We start from the raw sequence: 27,682 nt of genomic DNA, 5'->3' as shown, positions 1-27,682 counted from the left end.
CACTGAGCCATGTTGGCTTGGCGAGCTTAAAGGGCTTGCTGCTTGGGGTGCTCTGTTCAGTAACCAGACAGGGTGGCCGCCAGGCAGTTTTGTTTTCTTGCAGCAAGCACAGGAGACGGGATTGGTGTCCAAAGCTCTGTCTCCCGGAAGGTCAATTACTTGTTGATGCCTTCTTTGCGGTTGGCTACGCTTATCCCTTTGAGGTCCTGTCAAGGTCATTTTGTTTACAGCGGCAGCTGCAAAACACTAAGCTGTGATGTGAGTGTGTTAGTATAAGCATGTGCAAAACACTAAGGAGCACAGCCAAGGGTGAACCGAGAGGGGCGGTGAAGGATTGAGAAAAGACAGACAAGAGAATGGAAGCTGGGTCTCGGCCGGATGCTGCCCTCTCTCATGGAGCGCTCCTCTGATGGAGAGCTAGGGACTGCGCCACGGACTGCAAGTGTGTATTTATTATAAAGCAGATGCCAAGAGGCAACGGAAGGGTGTGGTCAAGATGTTCACAACGTTCTGTGGGTTTTGATCCTAATCAATTACATGCACCTGATCAAGCCTTGCTTACCTACTTGCAGCCTATATCACTCAGGCACGTGGGGCCACGCGTTCGGACCATATGTTCAAGCTTTCCACTACAGCTGCTGGCTACCATCGTGCTGGGAGGCTCTGCCCTCCAGGCTGGGACGTGCACGTGGCCCCGAGAGGACTGTGCCCTCTCATCAGTCCGAGGCTTGAACCTGTGCACACGCTGTAGCCGCTCTCCACACTAAGCTGCATCCCAACACTTACAAGAGTGCCATTCAATGACAGCACGCAGAGCTGCCCAGACCTTCAGACCCTCGTCCTAACAGCGGGATGGAAACCCAGGAGCCAGGGCCTCTGGCCAGGGCTCCCGAAACTCCAGGAGGAAATAGCGCCCAAGGGCGGGAGCCGAGTCCCTGGCAGAACGGGAAACGAAGAAGCCAGGCCCCACCGGCCCCAGGAGGCCAGGCTCCTGCCATTGTGTTGGAGAGGCTCCGTCCAGGAGGCCCTGCCGCCGGAACAGCGGGAACAGAGGCTGAGCGAGGTTCCAAGTACTGCGGGCACCTCCCTTCCTTCGGGGCGGCCTGGACCAGGGGGCCCTCCTCGCCGGGGAGGTGGCCAGAAGCGCGGGCTGCGGGGTGGGCCCAGGGAGGATGCGGGGAGCAGGGAGGATGCGGGGAGCAGGGAGGCGGGAGCGCAGGGGCCGGCTCCCAGGGGGCCGGGCCGGGCCGGGGCGGAGCGGTCGGCGGCGGCATGGCGGGACCTGGACGGCGGGCCGGGCGCGGGGCGCTGCTGGCGCTGCTGCTGGCGCTGCGGGCGCTCGGGGCGGCGGGGCACCCGCAGTGCCTGGACTTCAGGCCGCCCTTCCGGCCGCCGCGGCCGCTGGCCTTCTGCACCCAGTACTCCGCCTTCGGCTGCTGCGCGCCCGGCCGGGACGCCGCGCTGGCCCGCCGCTTCCGGGCGCTGGCGGCGCGCGTGGCCCCGGGCGTTTGGGCCAAGTGCGCGGGCTCCGCGCTCGACCTGCTGTGCCAGGTGAGCGGGCGCGGCGGCGGGGGCGGAGGAAGGGGGGACCACCCCGCCGGACGGGGACCCCCGTGGGCAGCGGGCAGAGGGTCCCCAGGGGGAGGCATTGGGGCCCCGGGCGGGGGAGGCGGACGCGCATCCTGGGATGGCCCACCAGGGCTTTGCCATTCCCTGGCTCCGTGACTTGGGCTTCCCCTGGGCCTCAGTTTCCCCAGCGGGAGGGATGGAGGAAGGATGTCCTCACTCCCCCAGCGCTTGGGGCTCCTCTGCCAGCCCTCCAGGACCCCGCCGCCGGGAGCGCGCCCTGGTCTGGTACCCGGGCCGGGATCCATTGTCCCAGGGATGCCCAGGGCATGGTGGGCGCTCTGGCCTTGTGGCCTTGTGTTTGCGAAAGGGTGTGGGGATCCTGGGACCCCCGGTGAGCCCCAGGCTGCGATGCCTCCTGCACCTGCCGCCCCGCCCGCCCGGCCCCTCTCTCTGGGCTGGCGCCCCACAGGCAGAGGCTCCCATCTCTAAAGACCACCCTAGTGACACCGTTTTGGTGAAACCTCTCCGCCCCCCCTCCCCTCTGAGGGCGGCCCCCCGGGCCTCCGCTCACACCGGGTGGTCTTGACTGTCCCTTCTCCTGGAGGGTCTGACTCCCGGCGCCTGACACGAACCAGCAGGGGTCAAGGCTGTGACGCTTGGAGGCTGGCCTTGGCCCAGCACCGGGGCAGTGAGAGGACTGGGGCTGGCAGGTTCCGCGGGGCAGCACCAGGTCTCAGCCCCCAGCCAGGAGGGGCAGGCCTGCGGGAGGGGCTGAGGGCAGCTGGGAGTCGGGCATTCTGGGGCTTGATCCTGGCCTCGCCAGTCACAGCGCCTTCCCTGTCAGATGGAGGCAATCTCACCTGCCCCCGGGATTGCCATGCAGACTCCGTGATGCATATTAGGGGCTCAGTGGACATCTCCAGTGGGGTTTCTTTAGTGTAGGGGTGTCGAACTCAATCAGAGAAGGGGCCAAAATCTAAAATCCAGCCTAAATCGCGGGCCGAATGGTTTACTGAACAGTCATAAACTGTCATTGTGATGGAAACGCAGCGGAGTGCAGTGATGACAGCGCGGTGCGGGCCACATTGCAAGGCCTGGCGGGACGGATTTGGCCCGTGGGCCTTGTGTTTGACACATGTGCTTTAGTGCATGCCTTCTTGGCCCCCACTGGCTGCCCAGCCCCTGGTGGGAACCGAGCGAGGCCTAGAGGCCGGTTGAGCGAGGGCCTGGAGAGCCAGGGACTTGCTGGGTGGTCACACAGCTCCGTGGTGGCCATGATGGGCCCTGGGCCCTCACTCATTGCCAAGGTGAGTGGCCACTTGGGTAGGAAATAAGAGGGGATGGGGGCCAATGGGGGCCTGAGGAGCTCCAGCATGCAAAGGGGGTGCTTGGCCCTAGCCAGTGTGGCTCAGTGGATAGAGCGTCGGCCTGCAGACTGAAAGGTCCCAGGTTCGATTCCGGCCAAGGGCACAAGCTCAGGTTGTGGGCTCGATTCCTAGGACGTGTAGAAGGCAGCCAATCAATGATTCTCTCTCATCATTGATGTTTTTGTCTCTCTATCCCTCTCTCTTCCTCTCTGAAATCAATAAAGAAATGTAAACAAAACAAAACAAAGGGGGTGCTTGCCTACGGTGGGCTCTTCGAGCCCCTGCTGTGCATCTTGGGAGCGAGCCGGTCTGGTCAAGGTTCCGGCTCCTGCGGGGGCCCCACAGGCCCAGGTCCATGGCTTCCCCACCGCTATCACTTAGCAGGGTGGCGCACTCGCTCCCCATGTGTTGGCCGAGCGCTTCCTGGGTGGCAGGCTCAGCGGGGCAGAGAAGTGGCCTGTCCTAGGAGGAAGAGGGAGGCAGGGGCCAGTCCTGCTCCCTCCCCTGAAAGGAGGGCCCCCTTTCCTTGGGAATCTTCCGGGCAGGAGCTGGTCGGTGGAGTGGCTGCTAGCACCTCACCCCAGGCGTTTCTGGGAGTGACCTCACGACTGGAAAGGGCAGTGGGGCTGGTTCCAGTTTCCCTGCCAGACCCGGTAAAGGGGGGATGGGAAGAGGACCTGTTAGAGGACTGTGCTCTGCTTCAGCACCTCCAGATTTCCACCACTGGGGGCGGTGGCCAGTGCCTTATTTGCAAGTGATAGCGAGGGTAGGCATTTACCTCTGCCTTGGGGAGATGGGCTGCAGAGGAGGAAGACCCCGAAACACGCCCACCCCCACAGTCCCCTCCAGAACCTGCCCGTCTGGCAACCATACCTCCTCCTGAGGCCCCGATGGCTCCTAAGCTGGAGGGCGATGGTCCCTCCCGGCCCTTCCAGACCTTTCTTGGAAAGGCCACACGTTCCCTGGGAGAGTTGGGAAAGGCTTTCTGAAGGCGGGAACGTCAAGTTGTGCAGCCTGTGTTGTTTGAGCATTTACTGAGCAAACACATGCATCATCTCAATCTGCTCCTTCCAACAACTCTGTGAGCTGATCCCTTTTCTCTTTGGGACGGGGACAGCGCAGAGAGGCTAGGGAACCGGCCCACGGGTACACAGGGAAAGGCAGGCTCAATCTCCAGGTTGCTCTGGCTCCAAAACCCTTCTCCCGATCACTGTGTCTGTTGCCTGTCTTCTCGAAGCCCCACTGTGTGCTGAGCCCCGGGCTCCCTGCCCTGGAGGAGCCCCTAGTCTGTGGGGCGGGCAGACATGCTCAGAGATGATTAAGTCGTAGCTAAGCAGACCGGCTGAGCCGATTCTGGCAAATTGCAATGTGAGAGCAGAAGCAATGAGCTCACCCCACGAGCAACAGAAGTACAATTTGGTGAATGCTGCATCTGCAGCGTGAACCAAGGGCTGTGGGAGCGTCCCTGAAGATCAGTGCACACACACACACACACACACACACACACACACACACGCACCACTTTTCCATGGGTTTTCTGCAGCCCTCCCCCGCTGGTCAGGGAGAGCCAGAGCCCTGGGAGGAGGGAGGAGTCAGTGGAGGCTTTTCAGTGGGGCCCCAAGCCATGTCTTGCAGATGCAGAAGTGGGCAAGGAGGGACCACCCCACACGGGCGCTGTGTGCAGAGCCTCGGTCTTCCTAGAGAACGGCTGGTGGACGTCAGAAGCCTGCAGGACTCGCCCTGGCCGGTGTGGCTGAGTGGTTGAGTGTGGTTCCACGCACATGCCAGGTTGCAGGCTCAATCCCCAGTAGGGGGTGTGCAGGAGGCAGCTGATAGATGTTTCTCTATCATCAGTGTTTCTCTCCCATTCCCTCGCCCTTCTCTCTCTAAAAATCAACACACACACACACTCACTCTACATATATTTAAAGAAGCCTCAGGACTCAGGATCATGAGTCTCCAGGGGCACCTTGGGGCAGTGAGGTGGGTGAGTGGTTTGCCCCAGGGCAGTATGATGCTGGTTCGTTTTCCCTGGGTTTTCTGCAGCCTTCCCCCACTGGCCACTCTGAGCGTAGCTGCTGACTGTCCTCCTCATCAGCAGCGATCACTGCCCCCTCTTCTCATTTCCTGCTTCTGGACTGCCCTGGTCTGGGCACCAGGTGTGCATGGCGTGTAAGGAAGAGATACAGGCCGTGAGCAAGGTCTCCAAGACACGTGTCTCTCTCAGTGCATGGGTACTGAACTTAAAAAAAAAATTCAAACTATAAGAGAACATCTACATATATAAGAGCCTAAGTGACCATCTGACCAATAGTTTGCTTGGTAGCTGTGATGTGCAATAACCACCAGGGGGCAGACGCTTTGAACAGTAGAGAAGGGATCCTGATTCCTTCTGGAATCGGCTGTGGGTCAGGTTACTGCTGGGGCACTGTTGGCCTCGAGTGTGGTTCAGCCGCACCCCAGACCCAGAAAGGAGGAAGGAGGAAGCCAGTAAGTATCCGGGTCCTGGGGGCTGGGCCTGCAGGAGGGGTCTCGCAATCTGGGATCCCTTGGGGGCTGCCGGAGAGCCAGTTTCGGCCCCCTCCCTGCAGGCCAGGAGGAGGGACTCACTCCACTGGTGCTCGAATCCATGCACTGGGCCTCTAGTTCATTTATAAAATCTCAGGGGTGGAAGAAGTCATTCATAGAAGAAATTGGTGATGGAAACAAGTTATAGAGGCAGAGGAAGGGCCCTTGGAGCTTAGAGGTGAGGAAGGTAAAGGTGACATGCCTGCGGGGGAGGGAGGGGAACTGGAAAGGCGCTGGAGAGCGTGCTGGGTCCCCATCCTAAGGGTGTTAAGGGTGGAGGCTTTAGGGGAGGTCCCAGGGAAGATCTATTGAGAATATTCGTCAGCTTTCCAGGGGTGTCCTCTCAGGCCTCCACTGATTGACGGTCGGAGCCAGGGCAGGGTCATTGTTCAGTGCATCTGGCCCTGAGATTAGCAGTGGTCAGCTTGTCCGGTTTTGCTGCTTTTCTGGGCCTGGAGCTGAAGTACAGCTGGGCCTGGCTATCTCTAAGGAGGAAAATCAGGGAGACCAAGACACAGGAGCAGGGGGATGCTAGGGGAGGAAAGGTCCCCCTGGGGGTGAGGCCCCCTACACTTGTCCTTTGCTGGGCCCCGGGGTGTTCCGCTCTGGTGACCTTCTGTACCTGCTCTGCCCATCGTCCTTGCTCTGCTCCTGTCCGGCTAACTGCCCACACATCCCCACCTCAAGAATCCTGGCTCTGAAAAGGGACAGAGTCTCTCTGTAACTGCTTCCTGCTGAAGAGCGGCAATGTTTTCCTTCAGAGCTGAGATCCTTGCTGTCTGTCAGAGGGATGGTGAGGCCTGGGCAGGGAAGGAGGTGGCGATGGTGTCTACAGGTGGTCTTCCCTGAGTATCCCGAGTACGAGTGGGGCTTGTGACCTGGTGGAGTCTGGATGTCACGAGGCCCCAGTTCGGCGGCTCCTCCTCCTCCTCCTCCTCCTCCTCTTCCTTCTTCTTCTTTTATAATATATTTTATTGATTTTTTTTTTTTTTTACAGAAAGGAAGGGAAAGGGATAGAGAGTTAGAAACATCAATGAGTGAGAAATATTGATAGCTGCCTCCTGCACACACACCCCCCTCCCCCACAGGGGATGTGCCTGCAACCAAGGTACATGCCCTTGACTGGAATCGAACCTGGGACCCTACAGTCCGCAGGCTAATGCTCTATCAACTGAGCCAAACCGGTTAGGGCTTGGCCACTTCTTGACAGGTGCCTTTCTGTAAGCGTAAGTTCCTGGTTTATACAACAAGCCTTGTGAAGATTAAGTGACATGTGTGTACAGACCCTCCTGGTCCTCCCACAGCCACTGGCTGGGCTCAGGAGGCTCCGGGGAACCCTGGGGGCGGGGAGGTGACACGGCCCAGAGCCAGGCCTGGCCGTCTGCCCCACTTGTCGGCAGAGTGGAGCGTGTGAAATGCGCCGTCCCTGTCTGAGCCTGAGACAGGCACTGACCCGACTCTAAGAAGCACACGTCATCAGGTGGCCCTCAGCTCCATGGTAGCTGCGGAGGGTCCAGGGAGAGGCTGTGGTGGGACCAAAAGCACAATCATGTAACGGGAGGGAGCAGCCCCTGGCCCGCAGCCGAGAGGGCAGCCGGCCACCGCTTCCCCTGGAGGCCTCTTGCTGGAGCCCAGCCTGGCCCGGCCCGGCCCACGAGGGGGGCGGGGGCTGCTGTCAGTGCCTCCCTTACCACGGGCGTAGCTACCCCCAAGGCCTCCTGGGCCCACAGTTGAGTCAGAGCAGACCTTGGCCTGAGGAGCCCATGGTCGGGGCAGGGATGTGTCAGACTCAGACATGAGTAACTACATCTGCTCTCGTCAGGGACTCCAAGGGAGGGAGGTCCTTCTAGAGTAGGGGTGTCGAACTCAATCAGAGAAGGGGCCAAAATCTAAAATCCAGCCTAAATCGCGGGCCAAATGGTTTACTGAACTGTCATAAACTGTCATTGTGATGGAAACGCAGCGGAGTGCAGTGATGACAGCGCGGTGCGGGCCACATTGCAAGGCCTGGCGGGATGGATTTGGCCCGCGGGCCTTGTGTTTGACACATGTGTTCTAGAGCGAGGGAGTGAGGCCTCTGCTCTGGGCAGGTGGGGTACAGGGGAGGTGCCAAGGAGTTGGGGGGGGGGGCACGTCACTAGGCCGTGGGGGTGGGCAGTTGGCCAGCCAGTGGAGCTGGGATATATATTCTCTGCTTCTCCGCCCGCCCAGTCTGGCCACACACTGGCATGTGGCCTTGGTCAGTGGCTCCCTTCTCCGAGGCTCCCCTTCCTCATCTGAGCCACGGGGATGGAGCCAGCCTCCCGCCTGCAGCTGCCTCAGGAGGAAATTCAGGTTCCCCGGAGGACCCAGCCTGGTCCCTCGGTGGCTACAGTCTGTCCCAGCACCCAGGGGCTGTCCCTGTTCGCTGCCGTTTCTCCCATGGCCATGGCTATTATTTCAGACTGGATAGCATTCTGCCTGCAGGGAAGGGCAGGCCTGGGAAGGGAACAGCGCCTGCTGAGGCTCAGAGGCGGAAGTGTGGGCAGGAAGCAGGAGCGGTGGGGACAGGCGCTGATGGCAGAGCAGTGGTGAAGCTTCGGCCAGAGGAGTGGGGATCGGTGAGGGCCTGGTCCCCGTGCCTGGCTCTCAGGCTGGAGGCAGGGCTGCAGGCTGGACGCTGGGAGAGGCCAGAGCAGGGTTGTTGCCTCCGTCTGGGTCCCAAAAAGCAGAACCTGGGGCAACACCTGTGGGCTGTTTCCTTACTCTGGTGAGTGACACAGGGCAGAGGGAGAGCCCAGTCCAGGATGCTGCTAAACGTGGCTGATGCTTCCGCCAGTGGGAGCGCCTTTCCAAGGAACTGTGCAAACTGGGAAGCAGGACCTGTGGGCCGGGAGGAAGGCAGGGCGATCCAGCTCCAGCAGCTTTCTCCCAGGGAGCGAAGGTTTGCCCCCCGAGGCGTGAACTCCCCTCCCTCCCAGTGGGGGCACTGAATGGGGTCCACAGAGCCTCACCGATGGAGGCCCTGGGGAAGTGGAGGGGGGGGGACCTGGGCTGTTGGCTTTTGTCCCACAGAGTTAGAGGCCAGCAGAGCTGAGAGGGGCCAGTGGGGCCCAGAGGATCCCATCCCTTGTCTCATAGAGAAATGGCTCTGGCAGCCGCTGGGGAGGACAACACCAGGTGGCCCTTGAGTCGGGAGCTGAGCAAAGGAGCATATGATGCAGCTACAGGGCCGCGGCACCAATGGGATTAGAAGAGAAAGCATGTGCAAGACCCTCAGGCCCTCCCGGCACACAGTAGGTCCTCAAGAGTCGCTGCCGATGCCAAAACCGGTTTGGCTCAGTGGATAGAGCGTTGGCCTGCGGACTCAAGGGCCCCAGGTTCGATTCTGGTCAAGGGAGCATGTACCTTGGTTGTGGGCATATCCCTAGTAGGGGGTGTGCAGGAGGCAGCTGGTCCATGTCTCTCTCTCTCATCGATGTTTCTAACTCTATCTCTCTCCCTTCCTCTCTGTAAAAAAAAAAAAAAATCAATAAAACATATATCGCGGTCAGTGGTTCTAACAGAAGCATGACCTTGAGGAGGTCGGAGGCCTGCCGTCCAATCCTGGTGACGGATGGGATTGTCCCCTTTGTACAGATTAGCAGCCTGGGGTTCCAGGAGGCGGGGCGACCTCCCGAGGCCACAGGGCCAGCAAGTGCCCCCTCCAGCTGCCCCTGTCCCCGCAGGAGTGCTCGCCCTACGCGGCCCACCTCTACGACGCCGAGGACCCGTCCACGCCGCTGCGGACCCTGCCCGGGCTGTGCGAGGACCACTGCCGGGGCCTGTGGCAGACCTGCCGCGGCCTCTTCCGCCACCTGTCGCCCGACCCCCGGCTCCGGGCCCTGGAGGGCGACCGCGCCGCGTTCTGCCGCTACCTGGCCCTGGACGACGCCGACTACTGCTTCCCCCGCCTGCTGGCCAGCCCGCGCCTCAACGCCAACCTGGGCCGCGCGGTGGCCGACGCCCGGGGCTGCCTGCAGCTGTGCCTGGAGGAGGCGGCCCGCGGGCTGCGCAACCCCGTGGCCCTGGTCCACGCCGGGGACGGCACCCACCGCTTCTTCGTGGCCGAGCAGGTGGGGCTGGTGTGGGCCTACCTGCCCGACCGCGCGCGGCTGCAGCGGCCCTTCCTCAACGTCAGCCGGGCCGTGCTCACCTCGCCCTGGCAGGGCGACGAGAGGGGCTTCCTGGGCCTGGCCTTCCACCCCCGCTTCCGCCTCAACGGCCGGCTCTACGTCTACTACTCCGTGGGGCTCGGCGCCCGCGAGTGGGTCCGCGTCAGCGAGTTCAGGGTCTCGGAGGACGACGTGAACGCCGTGGACCACGGCTCTGAGAGGTGGCCTCCCGGGGGCTGGGCCGGGGGGCGGGGGTGACACGGGGCCGGGGGGGGGGGGGGCACCGGTGGTTCTGTGGTGTCCGTGCCGCCCTGGAGAGGGTCCGACCCCTGTGCTCTGGGGTCGGGGGAGGGACAGCTGCCACAGAGACCTCACAGGACCCAGAGCCCTGGATCCGGCACTTCAGGCGGTTGGTTCCACTGGGTTCTCGTAAAGCCGCCGAGCCAGGCAGGCGTGACCGTCCCATTTCACAGACGAGGGAGTGGAGGCGTCAGGGGTGAAGGGGCCTGTTGGGTCGCACAGCCAGGAAGCTCAGAGCTCGCACTCTGGCCTGTCTGTCTTGCAAGCCCATCCATCCCAGGGCCCCGAGGGACTGAACCCGGCCTTCCACTTCTCCTTGCCTGGACCTTCCCCGCTTCCCCACCCACAGTGGGTGTAGCCATCCCTGGCCTCCAGGCCTCTGTCCCTGTCGGCACTGGTCCTGCTCTCTGCGTCTTATTTCCGCCCGGCTGTTTCTGAGACGGGCTGGGCCCGACCTGGCGTGGGAGGCACATGCATCAGTGCGAGCCCCGTAGGAAAAAGCCCTGTGCCAGGTTGTTCCATGGCAGAGCTGGGCATGGCCGTTACTGGGGTGGCGGGATGATGGCAGAGCGATGCGGGGAGAAAGTGCGGCCACTGGGAGGGGAACAGGTGAAGGATGCTGTCTCGCCTCTCGGGCTGGAGGACAGAGTGAGGAGGTGGGGGCACCGGAGCCCTGAAGCGGGGCCACTCAGTGGAAGCTGGAACCATGGTGGGCCTGGGCAGCAGGAGCTGAATCCAGGGAGGAGGTAGACTATTGCCAAGATGCAGCCGGGAGAGGGAGAGGGAGAGGGAGAGGGAGAGAGAGAGGGAGAGGGAGAGGGAGAGGGAGATGGAGAGAGAGAGGGAGAGGGAGGGAAGAGGAAGGAGAGAGGAGAAGGGAGAGGGAGAGGGAGAGGGAGGGGGAGAGGGAGAGAGAGAGGGAGATGGAGGGAAGGAGGGAAGGAGAGAGGGAGAGGGGGAGGGGGGGGAGGAGGAAAGGACGAGAGGGAGAGAGGAGAGAAGGGAGCAGAGGGGAGGGAGAGGGGGGAGGGGAGGATGAGTAGAGAGATGAGAGAGACTGACTGACTGACCCTGGTTGCTCCCTTTCTCCTCCCCTCCAACCTCCCCCCCAGGAGGGAGTGTATGAGTGTTCAGCTCACGTGTGGGTGCCTGTGCCTGATAGGACAGCCCGCTGGGCCTGGGCCCACAGTCCTGCGTGATCACAGCAGAGCAGGGGCCAGCAGCGGGAGCAGTGGAAGAAGCGAGAGACCAGAACTAGCGGACCGAGTTCTGGTTCCAGCTCTGCTGTGTGCCCTTGGGCAAGTTCGTCAGCCCCTCTGAGCCTCCAGGTTCTCATTAGTGCCACAGAGGGGACTGTCCATGCCCGGCCCTCCTGATCTTTGTAAAAGCCTCATGCTGGAAAGGACATGCCACCGTGACACGGTGCTGGTGAGAGAGGAGGCGCCAGGCGGTGGCCTTGCTCTGTATTTTGGCTGAGGATGTCTCGGGGCTGGGGGCGGGGACATGCATCTTCTCTCAGGATAATCCTGGAGATCGAGGAGCCCGCGGCGAACCACAACGGGGGCCAGCTGCTCTTTGGGGACGACGGGTACCTCTACATCTTCACCGGAGACGGCGGGATGGCCGGAGACCCCTTTGGCGAGTTTGGAAACGCCCAAAACAAGTACGTCCCGCTCTTGGCTGGCGGGCGGGCTGGCTCCCCTGCCCTGGATTCCATGCTGTTCCAGGGGGGGCATCCCCTCCCCAGCCACGAAGCACCAGGCACAGCTGGGGGCCTGGGGCCTGGCTCAGCCACAGCTGGCCCGCCGGAGGCCCCACCCGCCCCCTGCCCTTATCCGCTCGAGGGGGCAGCACCTCGGCCTGGGGAGGCGCTGTGTGAAGGAAGGGTCACAGCGGTGGTGTCTGTGGAGGGTCAGCACGGCGTCAGAGGGCACCTGGGAAGACGGGGTTTTTCCTGCAGGAAGCAGAGGAAGGAAAGGGTGCTCCTCAGACCACGTGGGGAGCCTGAGCTGGGCGGAGCAGGGCTACGTGGCACGTGGCTGCTCTGCCCAAGGCTCCCCGTGATGGCCCAGGCACTGAAGCACAGTTTTGTTCTGTTAGTCACTTCTTTTATCTTTTTAAAGTATTTTATTTTTTATAGTATTTTATTTTTGTTATTCCTCGCCTGAGGATATTTACCCCATTGACTTTTAGAGAGAGGGAAACGGGGGGGGGGGGGGGGGGGAGACGGAGAGAGATACAGTGATTGGTTGCCTCCGCACCTGCCCTGTTCAGGGATTGGGCCTGCAACCGAGGCATGTGCCCTGGACCGGAATGGAATGCCCTCCGTCCGCAGGCCATGCTCTACCCACTGCGCCAAACCGGCTAGGGCAGTGGTTGGCACACTCATCAGTCCACAGAGCTAAATGCCAACAGGACAATGATTGAAATTTCTTTTGAGAGCCAAACTTTTAAAACGTAAACTTCTAACGCCACTTCTTCAAAATAGTCTCGCCCAGGCTGTGGTATTTTGTGGAAGAGCCACACTCCAGGGGCCAAAGAGCCGCAGTTTGTTAACCACGGAGCTAGGGCAGTTAGTCGCTTTTTGGCTTGAGCAGATGGCCTGCCGTCATTCCACTCCAGACACACACACACACACCACACCCCCCCCACACACACACCACACACCCACACACACACACACACACCACACACACACCCACACACCACACACACCACACACACACACACACACACACACCACACACACACCACATACACACTCACACACATACCACACACACACACACCACACACACACATATACACATGGGTCTTGAGAGACTGGACGAGGCTCTCCTGAGTCCCAGGGCAGCCGCTCCACTCTCTCAGCCAATACGGCCAATCCTCTCGCTTTCCCAGCCCAGCAAGTAAAAATAGCGAGCCCTGTGCTGAGACAGCGATTGCAGTGTTCCCAGCCGATGCCTCGTGCTCCCGCCTGGGGCTGTGAGAGGCCTCGTGCGTTCTCACGTTTGGGCTGACGTTTCAGAATATAGAAACGAAGGAGTTGTGGGTAACCGGACAGGACCTAAAACATCCTTTTGCTGCTGTGCGTGTGGCCCCTCACACAGGGAAGCCGGGGTGTGGTCTGCAGCGTGGTGGGAGCCCTTGGCGGGCGGGGTTCACTGTGGGCCTCTACAGGGCGGGAGGGTTTCTCACCTGAGAGGACGCTGGGAGGTGAGGAGGGAGCGCTCAGGTGCTGATGCAGTGAGAAGGAGGGGCACACGGCTGCAGTCCTGCCTTCTCCAGCAGCCTGGAGGGGGGCCAGGAAGTGCTAAGAGCGAGAAAAAAACCCAAAGGTCAGGGCGGAGGTGCATGGAAAACCACGCGCCCCATCTTCAAGCACCAGGCATCTCCCCCGTCAGGGCTCACTTTGTCCTGTGTGTGGTGTGTGTGTGTGTGTGTGTGTGTGGTGTCCTGTGACCGATGAAACCCACCAGCTGTGTGCACCCCATTCTAGATGGCTCTGGAGGGCCCCAGAGGCGACGCCGCAAGCCTCCGTGGCGTGGCCCGCCTTCCAGTCCACAGCTGTCTGGGGGACCTGGCAAGGGGTCCCCTGGGTTGCCTCCTCTTTGAGGCAGGGGTGGGGGTGGAGGGGTGGAGAGTGTGGGGTGCATTGGGCCACACGGAGGCCCATCTGCGCTCTGACGGTGCCGTGATTCTACCCCAGATGGCCCTGGGAGTGTGAGAGAGAGAGTGAGAATTCAGCCCAATTTCCAGCTAAGATCGCAGTGTCTCCTCACACCCTTCCAGCCCTCCCTGTACTCTGTATGGTGCACTGGCTTTGCCTTCAGCCACACCCTCACTCACTCACTCAGCAAACACGTGATGAGCCTACTGTGTGCCAGCACTGTGCGGGGCGCGAAGAAAACCACGACTCCGTTTCCCGCAGCGTTTATGTCCCCCCCTCGGCACACCCCTTCAGCAGGCAGGCAGCAGAACCGCACGTGGCCGTGGAGGACGCAGGGCGGGGAGGTCCAGGTTGGGGTAGACAGCATGGGGGATTTCTGCCCCGGCTGGTTTGGCTCAGTGGATAGAGCGTCCACCTGCGGACTGAAGGGTCTTGGGTTTGATTCCAGTCCAGAGTTCACATGGGGTTGTGGGCCCAATCCCCAGTGGGGGGCGTGCAGGAGGCAGCTGACCAATGATTCTCTCTCATCTTTGAAGTTTCTCTCCCTCTCCCTTCCCTCTGAAATCAATAAAAATGCATGTTTTAAAGAGTGTGGGTTTTGCGGCCAGCGGCCAGGACTAGACCGGGCCCCACCGTTCCCCATGGGTGTGGCGAGTGGGCATTCAGGTGACCTCTCCGAGCTCGGGCCCCATCTGTAAAGTGGGGGTCACAGCAACACCCCCTGCGGACAGGTGCGTTGTGAGGCTGAAGGAGGCGGGAGGTGGGGTGTAAGGCCAGGGCTTGGGACAGGGCTTGGCCCAGAGTCAGGTGCAGGCAATGCTGAGTGAGTGACAGGTGACCCGGCTGGTAAGCCACTGAGGAGCACCTGACCCGGCGGGTCCGGGCCGCAGCCAGGCTCGCCTTCCTCTGGCTCAGCCACTGGCGGGCGGTGCCCTGGCGCAGTCACCTCAAGCCGCGCCCTTCCCGCCTGCCCCCTCCCCACATGCCCCTCCCCTCCCCTCCTGCCCCCTCCCCCCTCCCCCCTCCTTCACCTGCCCCCTCCCCTCCCCCGTCCGCAGGTCCTCGCTGCTGGGCAAGGTGCTGCGCATCGACGTGGACGCGGAGCCCTCGGAGCCCCCGGGGCGCGGCGCCCCCTACCGCGTGCCGCCCGACAACCCGTTCGTGGGCGACGCGGCCGCGCGGCCCGAGGTGTTCGCGCTGGGCGTGCGCAACCCGTGGCGCTGCTCCTTCGACCGCGGGGAGCGCGCGTCGGGCGCGGGCCGCGGGCGCCTGCTCTGCGGGGACGTGGGCCAGGGCCGCTTCGAGGAGGTGGACCTGGTGCGGCGCGGCCGCAACTACGGCTGGCGCGCGCGGGAGGGCTTCGAGTGCTACGACCGCCAGCTGTGCGCCAACGCCTCCCTGGGTGACCGCTCCCCTTTCTCCCCATCCCCCCATTTCCCATCCCCACCCCATCCCCCCACACCCCCATTCCCCACGCCTCACTCCCCCCCAAAGCTGTGCGCCAACGCTTCCCTGGGTGACCGCTCCCCTTTCTCCCCATCCCCCCATTTCCCATCCCCACCCCATCCCCCCACACCCCCATTCCCCACGCCTCACTCCCCCCCAAAGCTGTGCGCCAACGCCTCCCTGCGTGACCGCCTCCCAGATCCCCCCATGCTCCCACTCCTGCTCCCCACCCCAAGGCTGCGCACTAGCACCTCTCTGCCTGCCCCAGGCTCAAGGAGACCGCCCCTGGGGAACCCCTGATCCCGGATCTACCCCAAGGGATCACCAATGCCTCTTCCTCGGTCCCCCACACCCCACCCAGGACCTGACCTCCCCCTCCCCCCTCCCCCCTCCCCCATTCTCCTGGCCACTCCTTGCTCTTCTCTGCACCTGGAAGCTAAGCATCTCCCTCTCCTGCATCCCCATCTCCCGCCCTCCCAGTGACCTCACAGCCCTCTGCCCCCCAAGACTCAGGATCATCCACACAGATTTGTTGGGGGGAGCGTGCTGATCCCTCCACTCACCCCGGCTCCCCCGCCCTGCAGATGACGTGCTGCCCATCTTCGCCTACCCACACAAGCTGGGCAAGTCCGTAACCGGGGGCTACGTGTACCGGGGCTGCGAGTACCCCAACCTGAACGGCCTCTACATTTTCGGCGATTTCATGAGCGGGTAAGGGGCCCGAGTGCCCTTCTATCATAGGAGGCCTGGAGGGCAGAGGAGTGAGGTGGGAGGGACCCTAACAACTCCCCTGGGGGCCAGGAGCTGTCACTGCACCAGCTGGCCAGGGCCCCGGGGTGCATTGGTCCAGTAGAGGGGGGCTGGGACTCCGGCCCAGGCCTGACCGTGGGGCCCCTGGAGCCTTGGTTCCCGATTCCCACACTCTGGGGGGCAGAGCATACCCCGCTGCCTGCTGTAGGTCAGACTCCTTCCCCAAAGGAGCTATGGGGCCTCCTGACCACCTTGCTCTCCCATTGTACAGAGGACAAAACTGAGGCCCCGCGAGGCCCAGGGCAGAGATGCACCTGGCACGATGCTTGAAAGTGCAGCTGGGGGGACCTGGGTCCGATCCTGCCCGCCTTCTCAGTCCTGGGACTGGACTTCTTTCGGCTTCAGCTTCCCCACCTGCAGAAGGGAGGCGGTGATTGCAGCTGCCTCCCAGATTGCTGGAGGACCGGGTCCGGGAATGCACGCACAGCCCTGAGAATGAGTGCACGCCAGCGTCGGGCAGCGGCTGGTTGTTCCCACCTGAGCCTGTGCACGGAGGCGTTAGGAGCCTGAGGCTGGAGGAGAGCGCTCCCCTCTGCAGGCTGCTGACCGGGGCTGAGAGAGGGGTCCTTTTTTTTTTTTTTTTTTAGCTCTGCCCTCCTTCCTTGGGGTCTGCCTCTGGGACTCAACTATCCCATCTGGAAAATGAGTCTAGATGAAGCCTCAGCTTTGACCCCAATTCTCCTGTCTCCTAAGCCACCTGACTGTAGAAATGTAATTCATTTTGCCTCCCTTTCCCAAGCCCGTCTGCTGGGCCAGGCTGTGTGCCAGGGCCAGGGCAGCAGACTTGAAGAGTACCTGGCGCCCAAGTCAGGGAGACAAACACTCAGTCCACTCTAGTCCACCTCCGAGAGCCTGTGCACGGTGCCGGAGAAGCCCCAGGTGGGGGCAGTCAGGAGGGCTTCCCGGAGGAGGGGCCGGCGAACAGGGCCTGGGAGTGTCAGTAGGTAATGGACAGGCGGGGAAGGGAGTCAGGGGCCAGGTAAGCATAGTCTGAAGGTGCCCAGGTTCCATCCAGAGCTCTGCCATCCAAGTCAGCTCCTCACTGCCTCCTGGTGGTCACTGGGCGGGGGTGGCCAGAGGGGGCAGGAACCGAGCTGGTCTTTTGGTCTCTGTGTGCCTTCCCTTCCTTCATGCTTCTCTGGCGCATAGTAGGTGCTCAGCAAAGACTTCACGCAGGGCAGGCTTCATGGATGAGAAGGGCCCACCTTGGCTTAATGCTTTGCTGTCCCTGTCTGAAATCCGTAACCCTCTTAGATCAGGGCCCTGCACGCTCAGGGTGGGCTGGACCCTGCGCTGTGTGCGGTCCCGGTGGTGTTGGGGGCGGCAAGAGCAACTCCAGGCGTTCGGCCAGTGGGCTCAGACCCGGCCTGGGTCCCGCAGCCTGGAGCGAGGAAAGAATTCAGAGCCAAGACGTCAACTGTAAGAGAACGTTGGTTTGGAAAATCCCAGAGGGGACAGATGAGACAGAGGGCCGGAGACCGGGACACAGGCTTTACTAGAGGAGAAGGACCTGCCGGCCGCCTCCCAAAGGAGGAGAGCATGCGTGCCGGGGTGAAGGCGCCTTTTGAGGGGAGGAAAGGGAAGGGGCGGGGCTTAGGGTACTCGGCACGCGCTGATTGGTGGTTTCCCATAAGGCACATGATTAGGCACTTAGGTACTTAGGAATCGTGGGGGGGGGGGGTGGTTAGGGTATTTGGCAGGTGCTGATTGGTGACTCAATGTACAGTCCATGTAAGGGGCCTGGTTAGGTGCTCAGGAATGTTCAGGCCGCAGGTGCAGGTTACGGACTCACTCCGATCATGGGTGGGAGAAGGGAGGATCTATCAAGAAGTAGAAGAGCCGAAACTGGTTTGGCTCAGTGGTAGAGCGTTGGTCTGCGGACTGAAAGGTCCCAGGTTCGATTCCGGTTAAGGGCATGTACATTGGTTGTGGGCACATCCCCGGTGGGGGGTGTGCAAGAGGCTTGATGTTTCTCTCTCATGGACGTTTCTAGCTCTCTATCCCTCTTTCCTCTCTGTAAAAAATCAATAAAATATATTTAAAATAAAAAGAGGTAGAAGAAATTCATAGAAGAAATGGACTTAGGCACAAGTTACAGAGGCAAAGAAAGGAAGCCCTTGGAGTTTAGAGGTGAGGAAGCCAAAGCTGAGGCACATTTTTTTTTGGGGGGGGGCGGGTAGGGAGGCAGGGGCGTGCTCCCAGGAGGGAGAGCACGCTGGGTCCCCCATCCTTAGGATGTTAAAGGTTTTAGGAGAGGTCCCATTAGAATATTCTAATGGGAATATTCTGGGGAAGATCTCATTAGAATATTCATCAGCTTTCCAGGGGTGTCCTCTCAGGCCTCCACTGATTGGCTAGAGCCAGGGCAGGGTCATTGTTCCGGGCAGCTGGCCCTGAGGTCAGCAGTGGTCAGCTTGTCTGGTTTTGCTGCTTTTCTGGGCCTGGAGCGGAAACACAGCTGGGCCTGGCTATCTCTAAGGAGGAAAATCAGGGAGACCCAGCAGCAGGAGCAGCGGGATGCTAGGGGAGGAAAGGTCACCCTGGGGACGAGGTCCCCCTACACTTGTCCTTGGCTGGGCCCCTGGGGTGTTCCGCCCTGGTGACCTTCTGTACCTGCTCTGCCCATCGTCCTTGCTCTGCTCCTGTCCGGCTAACTGCCCGCCACAGCTGCATGCATCATCGATGAGTGGGTGGGTGGGTGACGGGTGGACAGGTGGGTGGGTGGACGGGTGGGTGGGTGGGTGGATGAGTGGATGGGTGGATGGGTGGGTGGATGGATGGGTGGGTGGATGAGTGGACGGGTGGGTGGGTGGACGGGTGGGTGGGGTTTTCCGGTGCACCATGCCAGGCGTGACCACAGCCCGTTCTCCTCTGTAGGCGCCTGATGTCCCTCCGAGAGAGCCCAGAGACAGGCCAGTGGCAGTACAGCGAGCTGTGCATGGGCCGCGGCCAGACCTGCGCGTTCCCGGGGCTCATCAACAAATACCGCCCACACATCATCTCCTTCGGGGAGGACGAGGCCGGTGAGCGCGGCGGCGGAGGATCCCATGCCTGGCTGGTCCCCCATCCCCTGGCTCCTTGCGGCTCGGGTTCGAGGGATGTGGTCTCAGGTCTGAGGTGTAAGGAATGGGGTGGGTCTCAGGCCTGGAAACCACTTCAGGATGAGGAGTGATGTGCTCAGGGGGCTGGAGGCCTTGCTTGCACGTCATCCCCACCAGTCAGAGCTTCAGCTCCCTCCTCCTTCTCCCCCTCTCTCTCCCCTTCCTCCTCCCTCTCTCCCTTCCCTTCTCCCCCCTCCCCATTCCCCTCCCCCTCCCTCTCCCCTCCCCCCCTCCTCCTTTCCCTCCCCCACCTCTGCCCTGGGTGTGGCAAAGTGACTTAAGAGTTCAGGGCAGTTAGAGGACCAGGCAAGTTAGGGACCAGGAAGTACTGGTGAAAATGCAGGGGTGGGGGGGGCAGGAGCAGGGAGGGGAGTGGGAGGATTGGGGGGGAACGCCCCCCAAGACCTCCACTGCCCTGGGTTCCTGAAAAATGAAGCCACACGGTCCTCAGGGTGGGTAACACGGCCTTCTCGCCTGTTGGTGGGTCTCCTATTCGGGCACCCGCGTTTTCCATGTGAGGAACAGTGGGGGAGGGGGAGGGGGAGGGGGAGGGGCCACGGGGGCTGCCTCCTGCCTTTGTCCTTGGCCCCAGATTGTCCCCCGGACAAAAGACCAGGGGCCCCGCGGTGGGGCCTCGTGAATGCTTGGCCCGGTTGCTGGGCAACACCCGCCAGGGGCCTTTGGAAGGGTACCCCTGGCCAAGCCCAGTGCCCAGAGACCCCGGGCCTGAGTGTGGGAAACCTTTGTTGAACCGACACCCATCAGCGTCTAAATCCTCCGCGGGCAGCCTCGGCCCCCACCGCCCTCCCCGAGCCCAGGGGGCTTGCAAACCCTTTCTTTTGGTCAGTAGGGGGTTAACATGCTTTGGAGGGAGAGATTCCCTCTCTCTCTCTCTCTCTCTCTCTCTCTCTCTCTCTCTCTCTCTCTCCCCCTCTCTCCTCGGTCCCCTAACTCTCCCCGCCCCCTCTCCAAAGAGAAGCAGGGCCTGGGAGATGCATTCCCCAGGGCCCTGCCTCAGCCCTCTGAGTGGCACTGAGTGACATGACAGCAGACGGAGGCCCCGGCCGGGGCAGCCTGCTGGCCAGCGAGGGCCGGGGCCCCCGGAGAGCTCTGAGCTCTGGGTCTCCCGGCTCCAGCCTCCGTGTCTCGTGTCTCTAGTTGTCCCTCTGATACCTGTAAATTGTGTAAATTAGTTAAAAATCGGGACTGTCCCGCCAAAAGCGGGACGTGTGGTCACCTTTAAATTGTGGAACAAGGGCCTCTGCTGGCCTGGTGTCCACATGGCCCCAGGCAGGCCCCTCATTGCTGGGGACAGCGGGGAGGGGCGGGGGAGTCCCCCTGCCTGTGCAGATCGAGGTTGGAGGGAGCGTGGGCCATGCCCGGTCCAACCCCCCCACTTTACAGGTGGGAAAACGGAGGCTGGCCATTCTGCTCAGCCCTGGGGAGGGAAATGTGGGACCCACTGGTGCCCGGGGCCTCCCCGAGGGCCGTGCGCTTGAACTCGGTCAGCAGAGGAAGACGGGGAGAAAGGCATCCCAGGCTGAGGCGGCTGAGTGTGCAGCGGCCTTCGGGGGGCTGGGTGTAGAGGGCAGGGCCACTCCGCCAGGAAGGAGGCAGTGGCTTCGGAGGGCCTCTCTCCAGGCAGAGACCCGAGAGGAAGTGTGGGTGTCGGCCTCCCGGCCCCCGTGTGCACTACCTCAGTGTGAGCTCTGGGCCTCGCTCACACTCCCCAGCTGTGTGACGCCGGGCAGGTGGCTCGGCCTCTCTGAGCTGTTTTCTCGCCTGTAAGATGGGCATAGGGAGCCTATTTCCTGGACACAGGCGCCTCTGGTGGCGAGGACTCACATTCCCCGAGCGCACAGGGTGCCAGGTGCTTGTAACTCTGCTCCCTGCATTTTCACTCCGGTCCCAGGAGGTGGGGAAACCGAGGCTCAGAGCGGGGCGGACCCTCAGCTGCTGGTGCTCACACGGGGCTGAGTGCAGGGACTGGCATCCACGCGAGAAACTCCCGAGCTGCTGTCCTGCCGGCTCGTCGGGGGAGACAGCCTCCAGCCTCCAGTACCTGGCCGGACCCAGGTCCCGGGTGACTGACATCAGCCGTCAGAGCTGGCGCTGACTGCACACTGGCTGTGTGCTCCGATAAGCTTAACTCTGTTAAGTCCTGCCCGGCCCGTGTGGCTCAGTGGTGGAGCATCAATCTGTGAGCCAGGAGGTCACCCTGGTAACGGTTCAATTCCCAGTCGGGGCACATGCCTGGGTTGCTGGCTCGATGTCCAGCAGAGGGCGTGCAGGAGGCAGCCAATCAATGATTCTCATCATTGATGTATCCCTCTCCCTCTCCCTCTCCCTCTCCCTCTTCCTCTCTCCCTCTCCCCCTTCCCTTCTCCCTCTCTCTCCCTCTTCCCTTCTACCTCTCCCTCTCCCTCTCCCTCTCCCTCTCCCTCTCCCTCTCCCTCTCCCTCTCCCTCTCCCTCTCCCTCTCCTTCTCTCTCCCCAATAAAAATAGATCCAAATGACAGTCACATGAGGCATTTCATTTTGGGGTGAGGAAGCTGAGGGGGGAGCCAGGTGTGCCCGCAGTGCCCAGCAGGCAGCTAGAAAGGAGCTGGGGCACGGACCCTCGTTGTGCCCAGAGGTGGGTGGTGCTGGGCGTGAAACCCAAGCAGGTGACCGGGGACTCCAGAGGGTCGAGCCTGGTGGCCCGGCAGAGTGGCCCCTGCCCTGGAGAGCCACAGAGGCCCCCGGACAGGCCAGCCTTTCTCAGGCTGCTCCATCCCGGGAGCGGGAGGGAGAGCTGCGTGGGCCTGCACCCCTCAGGGCTGGCCTCCTGAGGCCGGGGGTGGTCCCAGAGCTGGAGGTGGGGGCAGGGGCCGAGGGACGGCCTCCGGGCGGCATGCTCACTCCCTGCCTGGCGTCTCGTCCCAGGGGAGCTGTACTTCATGTCTACGAGCGTGCCGAGCGCCACAGCAGCGCGTGGGGCCGTGTACAAGATCATCGACCCCTCCCGGTGAGTCGCACCCGGCGCGGCCGAAGCTGACGTGCTCTTCCGGGAGCCTGCCCCTCAGTTTCTCTCTCTGGCACTCCCTAAGGCGGAGGTTACTCACACTCCCCTTTTCCAGATGAGAAAACTGAGGCCCCAAGAGGGAAGTGACTAGGCAAGCCCATACTACTGGTGAGAGGCAGACTCAGGATTCAAGTCCAGACTGCCAGCTTCCAAGACCACCTCTGTCCGTGATAGGAGGGCGTCAGAGCGCAAGCCCCAGCATCACATTTTTTAAAAAAACTTAAAGCATTTAGAATTAAGAATGGCTTTAGGTTTACAAACAAGTTGCAAAGATAATACAGCATTTTCCCCATATGCTCGTCACCCTTCTTATTTATTTACTAGAAGCCCAGTGCACAAAATTTGTGCGCTTGGGGGGGGGAGGTGCCTCAGCCCAGCCTGCACCCTCTCCAATACGGAGCCCCTCAGGGGATGTCTGACTGCCCACAGGGATCAGGCCTAAACCCATGCAGTTAGACATCCTTCTCACAATCCAGGACTGCTGGCTCCCAACTGCTTGCCTGCCTGCCAGCCTGATTACCCCTGCCAGCTTGATTGACACCTAATTGCTTCCCTGCTGGCCTGATTGCCCCCAACTGCCCTCCCCTGCCAGTCTGGTTGATCCCAACTGCCCTCTCCTGCAGGCCTGATCCCCCCAACTGATCTCCCCTGCTGGCCATCTTGTGGTGGCTATATTTGACCACATGGGGTGGCCATATTGTGTAATGGTGTGAAGGTCAATTTGCATATTACCTCTTTATTATATAGGATTTTCCTCTATTCTTTAAATGTCTTACATTATTATAGCACCTTTGTCACAATTAACAAGCAATATTGGTGCCTCACCATTCCTTAAACTCTATACTCCTTTTTCAAGTTGAGGTAACTGCACTTTTTAAAGGGTCTTTTTTTTTTTTTTTTTAATCAATCTTTATTGTTCAGATTATTACAAAGGTTCCTCATTTCTTCCCTCCTCCACCAGGTTCCCACCCCACCCTCTGCCCCCTCCCCACCCCCCATTGTCCTCATCCATAGGGGTGCACATTTTATGTTCAGTCTCTTCCCCCCTCCACCAATCCCCCTTTCCTCGAGAACAGTAAGTCCACTCCCCTCCCATATCGCTGACTCTACTAAAATGAACAGCTATTATTGTTTATCAGGTTTTTCAATCTCCTTTTTTGTTGTTGTTGTTGTTGTTTTAATTAATAAACTTTTAAAGGGAATTTCTTTAGTTTTTCTCCCACATTCTTTTTTCTGTTCCAGAATTACGTTAGTCCTCACATCTCCTTAGCTTCCTCTGGTCTGTGACAGCTTTGCTGTCTACCGCATTTTTTTTCTTAAAGCACAGATCTGTGCATTATTACTGTTCTATTTTGTTGTTGTTAATCCTCCCATGAGGAAAATTTTCCCATTCATTTTTAGAGAGAATATAAGGGAGGGGGAGAGAGTGAGAGGAAAACATCGAGGAGAGAGAGACATCCATTGGTTGCCGCCCGCACACAGCCAGGGCCGGGGATCAAGCTTGCAACAGAGGCCCGTGTCCTTGACTGGAATGGAACCCGGAACCCTTGGGTCTGCAGGCCGGTGCTCTATCCACTGAGCCAAACCGGCCTGTTAATTATTTAAAAAAATATATGTTTCTTTATTGATTTCAGAGAGGAAGGAAGGACAGATAGAAACATCAATAATAAGAGAGAATCATTGATCGGCTGCCTCCTACACACCCCCTACTGGGGATTGAGCCCGCAACCCGGGCCTGTGCCCTTGATATCCTTCACTCTGTATGTAGGCCAATGCTCTATCCACTGAGCCAAACTGGCTGGGGCCAGCCTGTTCATTATTGACATATTTCTCAAGAAAAACATAAGCATTTAGCCGAAACCACTTTGGCTCAGTGGATAGAGCGTCGGTCTGCAGCCTGAAGGGTCCCAGGTTCGATCCGGTCAAGGGCATGTACATTGGTTGTGGGCACATCCGCAGTGGGTGATGTGCAGGAGGCAGCTGGTCGATGATTCTCTCTCATCAATGTTTCTAACTCTCTGTCCCTCTCTCTTCTTCTTTGTAAAAAATCAATAAAATATGTATTTAAAAATATATATATACTTCTTTATTGATTTCAGAGAGGAAGGAAGAAAGACAGATAGAAACATCAATAATAAGAGAGAATCATGGATCGGCTGCCTCCTGCACGCCCCCGACTGGGGATTGAGCCCACAATCCGGGCATGTGCCTTGGCCCATATAGAACCTGGGACCCTTCAGTCCACAGGCCAACGCTCTATCCACTGGGCCAAACCGGCTGGGGCCAGCCTGTTCATTATTGACATATTTCTCAAGAAAAACATAAGCACTTCCTCTCGCCACACCCCTTCTGTTTCCCTTGGTCTCCCCATCTTTACGTGGGTGGTGCCAGGGTTTACCTCACTGGGGACGGCACCTGCAACCTTTGCATTTTCCCCCGTTCCTTTTCCCCGTTCAGCATAAACATGTCTACGGTGCAACACCACCTGCAGAAGGGTCGGTTTTAATGGCGAGTAATTTTCTGTTGGGTCAGGGCGCCCTCGCTGTCTCTCCCGCTCCTGGGCGTTTCCGACGCTCAAAGCAGATGCTTCTCTAAGGAGCTGCCACACGCACGGAGCACCTGACTTCTGTGCCTTGGACCGGCACTGCCTTAGTTGGTGCCGCATGATATCGGCTTACCCCGCGGCCGAGGCCGGTTCTGCTCAAGGTCTCGTGTGTGGGAGGAGGCAGGAGCCGGCCAGACGCCCTCCCTTCCTTCCTGACCCTTCTCATCCCCTTCGCTTTTCTCTCTTGGAATAAGCATGCTGCTTTGCCCTGCAATGTATTGCACGGAGCCCCATGGCAGAATCTTTGGAGAACAGAGACATGAGGTCGTAGCAGGTGGAGGGGTGGGGGCGGGCTATTCATTACTGCCCAAACAATGGCATTTATGTGGCAGCTTTTGGTGTATCGCCTACCTTCTGCATAACAAACATGTTTTTCATAATTTCCTGGAGGAACCAACCCCTGCTGGGTCTGGGTAGGGGGGTATGGATATTATTTGGGTTCAGGGACCCCAGAAAACCCACCCTCTCCAGCTCAGATAAGTGCTGCCTGCACGTGTTTCTTCAGCCTTGGCGGGGAGGGGGTGGGAGGGGAGGCCCACGGTTTCCCTCTTTGGCCAAGCCCGTCTGGAGGCCCCTCGTGTCACGTGGCTGCTTCACCCCTTGGCATTCCCCTTGAGCTGGCAGAACCTATTGAAGTCTGTTCCCACATGGTCAGCCCAGAATCGGCGGGTCCCATTCAAAGACTCACAGATCGAGAGCCAAAAACTAATTAAAACGAAATTCCATTCCTCCCCGGTGCCCCTCGAAGATGCCAGAAGAGCCCAATTCATAGTCCTGGCAACCTTTTCTGACTCTTTTCTCTCCCAACTCTCTACGCTCTCCTCTCCCCGCCTCCTCCCCGCAGAAGGCCCCGGGTCCCCCAGCTCTGCTGCCAACCCTGAGACACAGTCTCGCCACCTCCTTCCTTTCGATGGACCGAATCTCCCCCTGGTTCCTGCAGGCAGAGGAGCCTCTGTTTCTGCATCACGGAAATCGGGGAGGCCAGGGGGCAGGGACCGTCCCCAAAGGCTGTGGCCGGGGCCGGGTCGTTCCAGTGACAGGAGTTGGACAGGCAGCCTGTGGGGGGAGGAGGATGCCATTTGGGACCAGGCTCAGAGGACAGGCCAGGCTGGATTGAGGAGGGGCTCAGGTGAGCCACCCGTCTTGTGCAGAAGTGGGATGAGGGGTTCCTGTCCTGGGACTGGACTCCCGTAGACCCGGGGCACGGAGCACCTGGGGGCCCACCAATGGCCGCTGGTGCTCCTTGCCCAGGCCTGGACGCACACGGGCATGCTCAGGGCGGGCTCCCGGGGCCGGGCTCAGGACCTTCCCCGTGTTGGCAGACGGGCGCCCCCTGGCACGTGCCAGATCCAGCCGGTCCAGGTGACGGTGAGGAGCCGCCTCATCCCATTTGTGCCCAAAGAAAGTAAGTGCTCGCCGACGGGGACCCCGTGTGGGAGGGACGCTCCCACAGCCCGCACCCGCGTGGGTCCTCCCTGTGCTGGGCACACAGTATACATGCAGTTAAAGTGGGCAGTGGGCAGTGCCATCGCGGGTGGCACAAAGGGGCTGCCAGTCTCAAAGGGGCCACGCAAAGGGAGAAAGCTGTTTCCAGGGAAGTGCACTGAGACGCCCTGAGAGGCACAGGGGGAGCGGGTGTGCCTGTGGGAGCAAGGAGTGCTGGGAAGTTATTCCGGGTGCCAGGGTCCCGCGGGCAGGGGGTGTCGGGGCTGGGTTGGTGGGGAGGCAGGGAGGAGTGCCAATCTTCAGCACCTGAGGACCACAGTTTCCCGGGAGGCACGCAGCCTGGGTATCTGAGTGGAGGGTGGAACAGGACCTCTTTCCCCAAGTCTGCATTCGGGGATGGAGAGCTGGGTGGTCAGGCCGCTCTGACTGCAGCCTCTTCCTCTGCAGAGTTCATCCGGACGGCCCAGAGCACCCCTCGGCCCACAGAGCGCGCGCCCACGGAGGTGCCCAGGCGCGGCCGCCCCACAGCCCCTCCGCCCGCGCCCACCCCGCGCCCTGCAAGGCCTACCCCGAGCCCGGCCACGCCCACGTCGAACCCGGCAAGGCCCACCCCGCGCCCAGCAAGGCCCACCCCGCGCCCTGCAAGGCCTACCCCGAGCTCGGCCACGCCCACGTCGAACCCGGCAAGGCCCACCCCACGCCCAGCAAGGCCCACCCGGCGGCCCGGTGGTCGGAGGGTGGGCGGCCGGCGGCGGGGCCGGCCTGGCGCTGAGCATGCTGCGCCCTCAGACGGGGCGGTGCGCCTGGTGCGGCCCGCAGGCCTGAGCCCGGGCCGCGGGCGCGTGGAGGTGTTCGCGGGCGGGCGCTGGGGCACCGTGTGCGACGACGGCTGGGACGTCCGGGCGGCCGCCGTGGTGTGCCGCCAGCTGGGCTTCGCCCACGCCGCGCGGGCCGCCAAGGGCGCGGAGTTCGGGGAGGGCGGCGCGCTGCCCATCCTGCTGGACAACGTGCGCTGCGCGGGCGGCGAGAGGACGCTGCTGCAGTGCGGGCACGCGGGCCTGGGCACGCACAACTGCAGCCACGAGGAGGACGCGGGCGTCGTGTGCAGCCAGGAGGACCCGGACCGCGGGCGAGGGTAGTGGGCCGGAGCCTGGCAGGCCCTCCGCCTGCGTGTGCCCAGTGGAGGGTGGAGGCGGCCATGTAGAGGGTGGAGCATCTGAACTGCAGCCCTCACTGAGCTGTCGGCCGTGCCCGTGTTCTCTGTGTGTCCCTGCTCCTGTGTCCCGTGTGTGCTGAAGCCCGGGGCCCTGTGTGTGTGTGTGTGTGTGTGTTGGGGGAAGTCCTAGCCTTTCTTACCTCTGAGCAGCAGCATGAACCCCGTCTGGCCCTGGGACCCTGAGCACTGAGGGCACCACCCTTTAAGGGCAGACATGGCCCCTGGCTGTGTCAACAGACTCACTGCTCCTCAATAGCGCTAACCAGGGTGGACGGCCGACATTGGTTGAGCACTTCCTACATGTAAGGCACTGCTCCTATTTTCACTCATTTAATCCTCTTTTTTTTTATACAAATTTTTAAATTTTTGTTGTTGAATTTATTAGAT

General features: G+C 60.9%; 1 protein-coding gene across 3 annotated transcripts; it reads left to right on the top strand.

Annotated features, from left to right (window-relative positions):
• The first annotated feature begins 1,248 nt into the window (after positions 1-1,248).
• On the top strand, positions 1,249-27,682 carry HHIPL1 (HHIP like 1). Of its 3 annotated transcripts, XM_045571961.1 has the most exons (10): positions 1,249-1,551; positions 9,212-9,598; positions 9,692-9,858; positions 11,457-11,600; positions 14,666-15,009; positions 15,638-15,764; positions 18,741-18,886; positions 21,890-21,971; positions 25,956-26,038; positions 26,527-27,682. In XM_045571961.1, exons 1-10 carry the CDS (start codon positions 1,273-1,275, stop codon positions 27,216-27,218), a joined length of 2,451 nt encoding a protein of 816 aa, XP_045427917.1. In that variant the 5' UTR covers positions 1,249-1,272; the 3' UTR covers positions 27,219-27,682. The 3 variants fall into 3 exon arrangements, with proteins under 3 accessions (XP_045427917.1, XP_045427916.1, XP_045427918.1); XM_045571960.1 differs by having other exon boundaries at positions 9,212-9,858; XM_045571962.1 differs by lacking the exons at positions 25,956-26,038; positions 26,527-27,682 and adding an exon at positions 22,084-22,361 and having other exon boundaries at positions 9,212-9,858.

Source organism: Pipistrellus kuhlii, unplaced genomic scaffold (assembly GCF_014108245.1).
Source record: "Pipistrellus kuhlii isolate mPipKuh1 unplaced genomic scaffold, mPipKuh1.p scaffold_m20_p_41, whole genome shotgun sequence".
Lineage (NCBI taxonomy): Eukaryota > Metazoa > Chordata > Mammalia > Chiroptera > Vespertilionidae > Pipistrellus > Pipistrellus kuhlii.
This window is presented reverse-complemented; position numbering and strand designations above follow the sequence as displayed.

Excerpts from the sequence above, each read along its gene's own strand:
- HHIPL1 (XM_045571960.1), top strand. The coding sequence starts at position 1,273 with ATGGCGGGACCTGGACGGCGGGCCGGGCGCGGGGCGCTGCTGGCGCTG. Across the intron at positions 9,859-11,456 it reads GTGGACCACGGCTCTGAGAG|GATAATCCTGGAGATCGAGG; the intron begins GTGGCCTCCCGG and ends ATCTTCTCTCAG. Across the intron at positions 11,601-14,665 it reads TTTGGAAACGCCCAAAACAA|GTCCTCGCTGCTGGGCAAGG; the intron begins GTACGTCCCGCT and ends CCCCGTCCGCAG.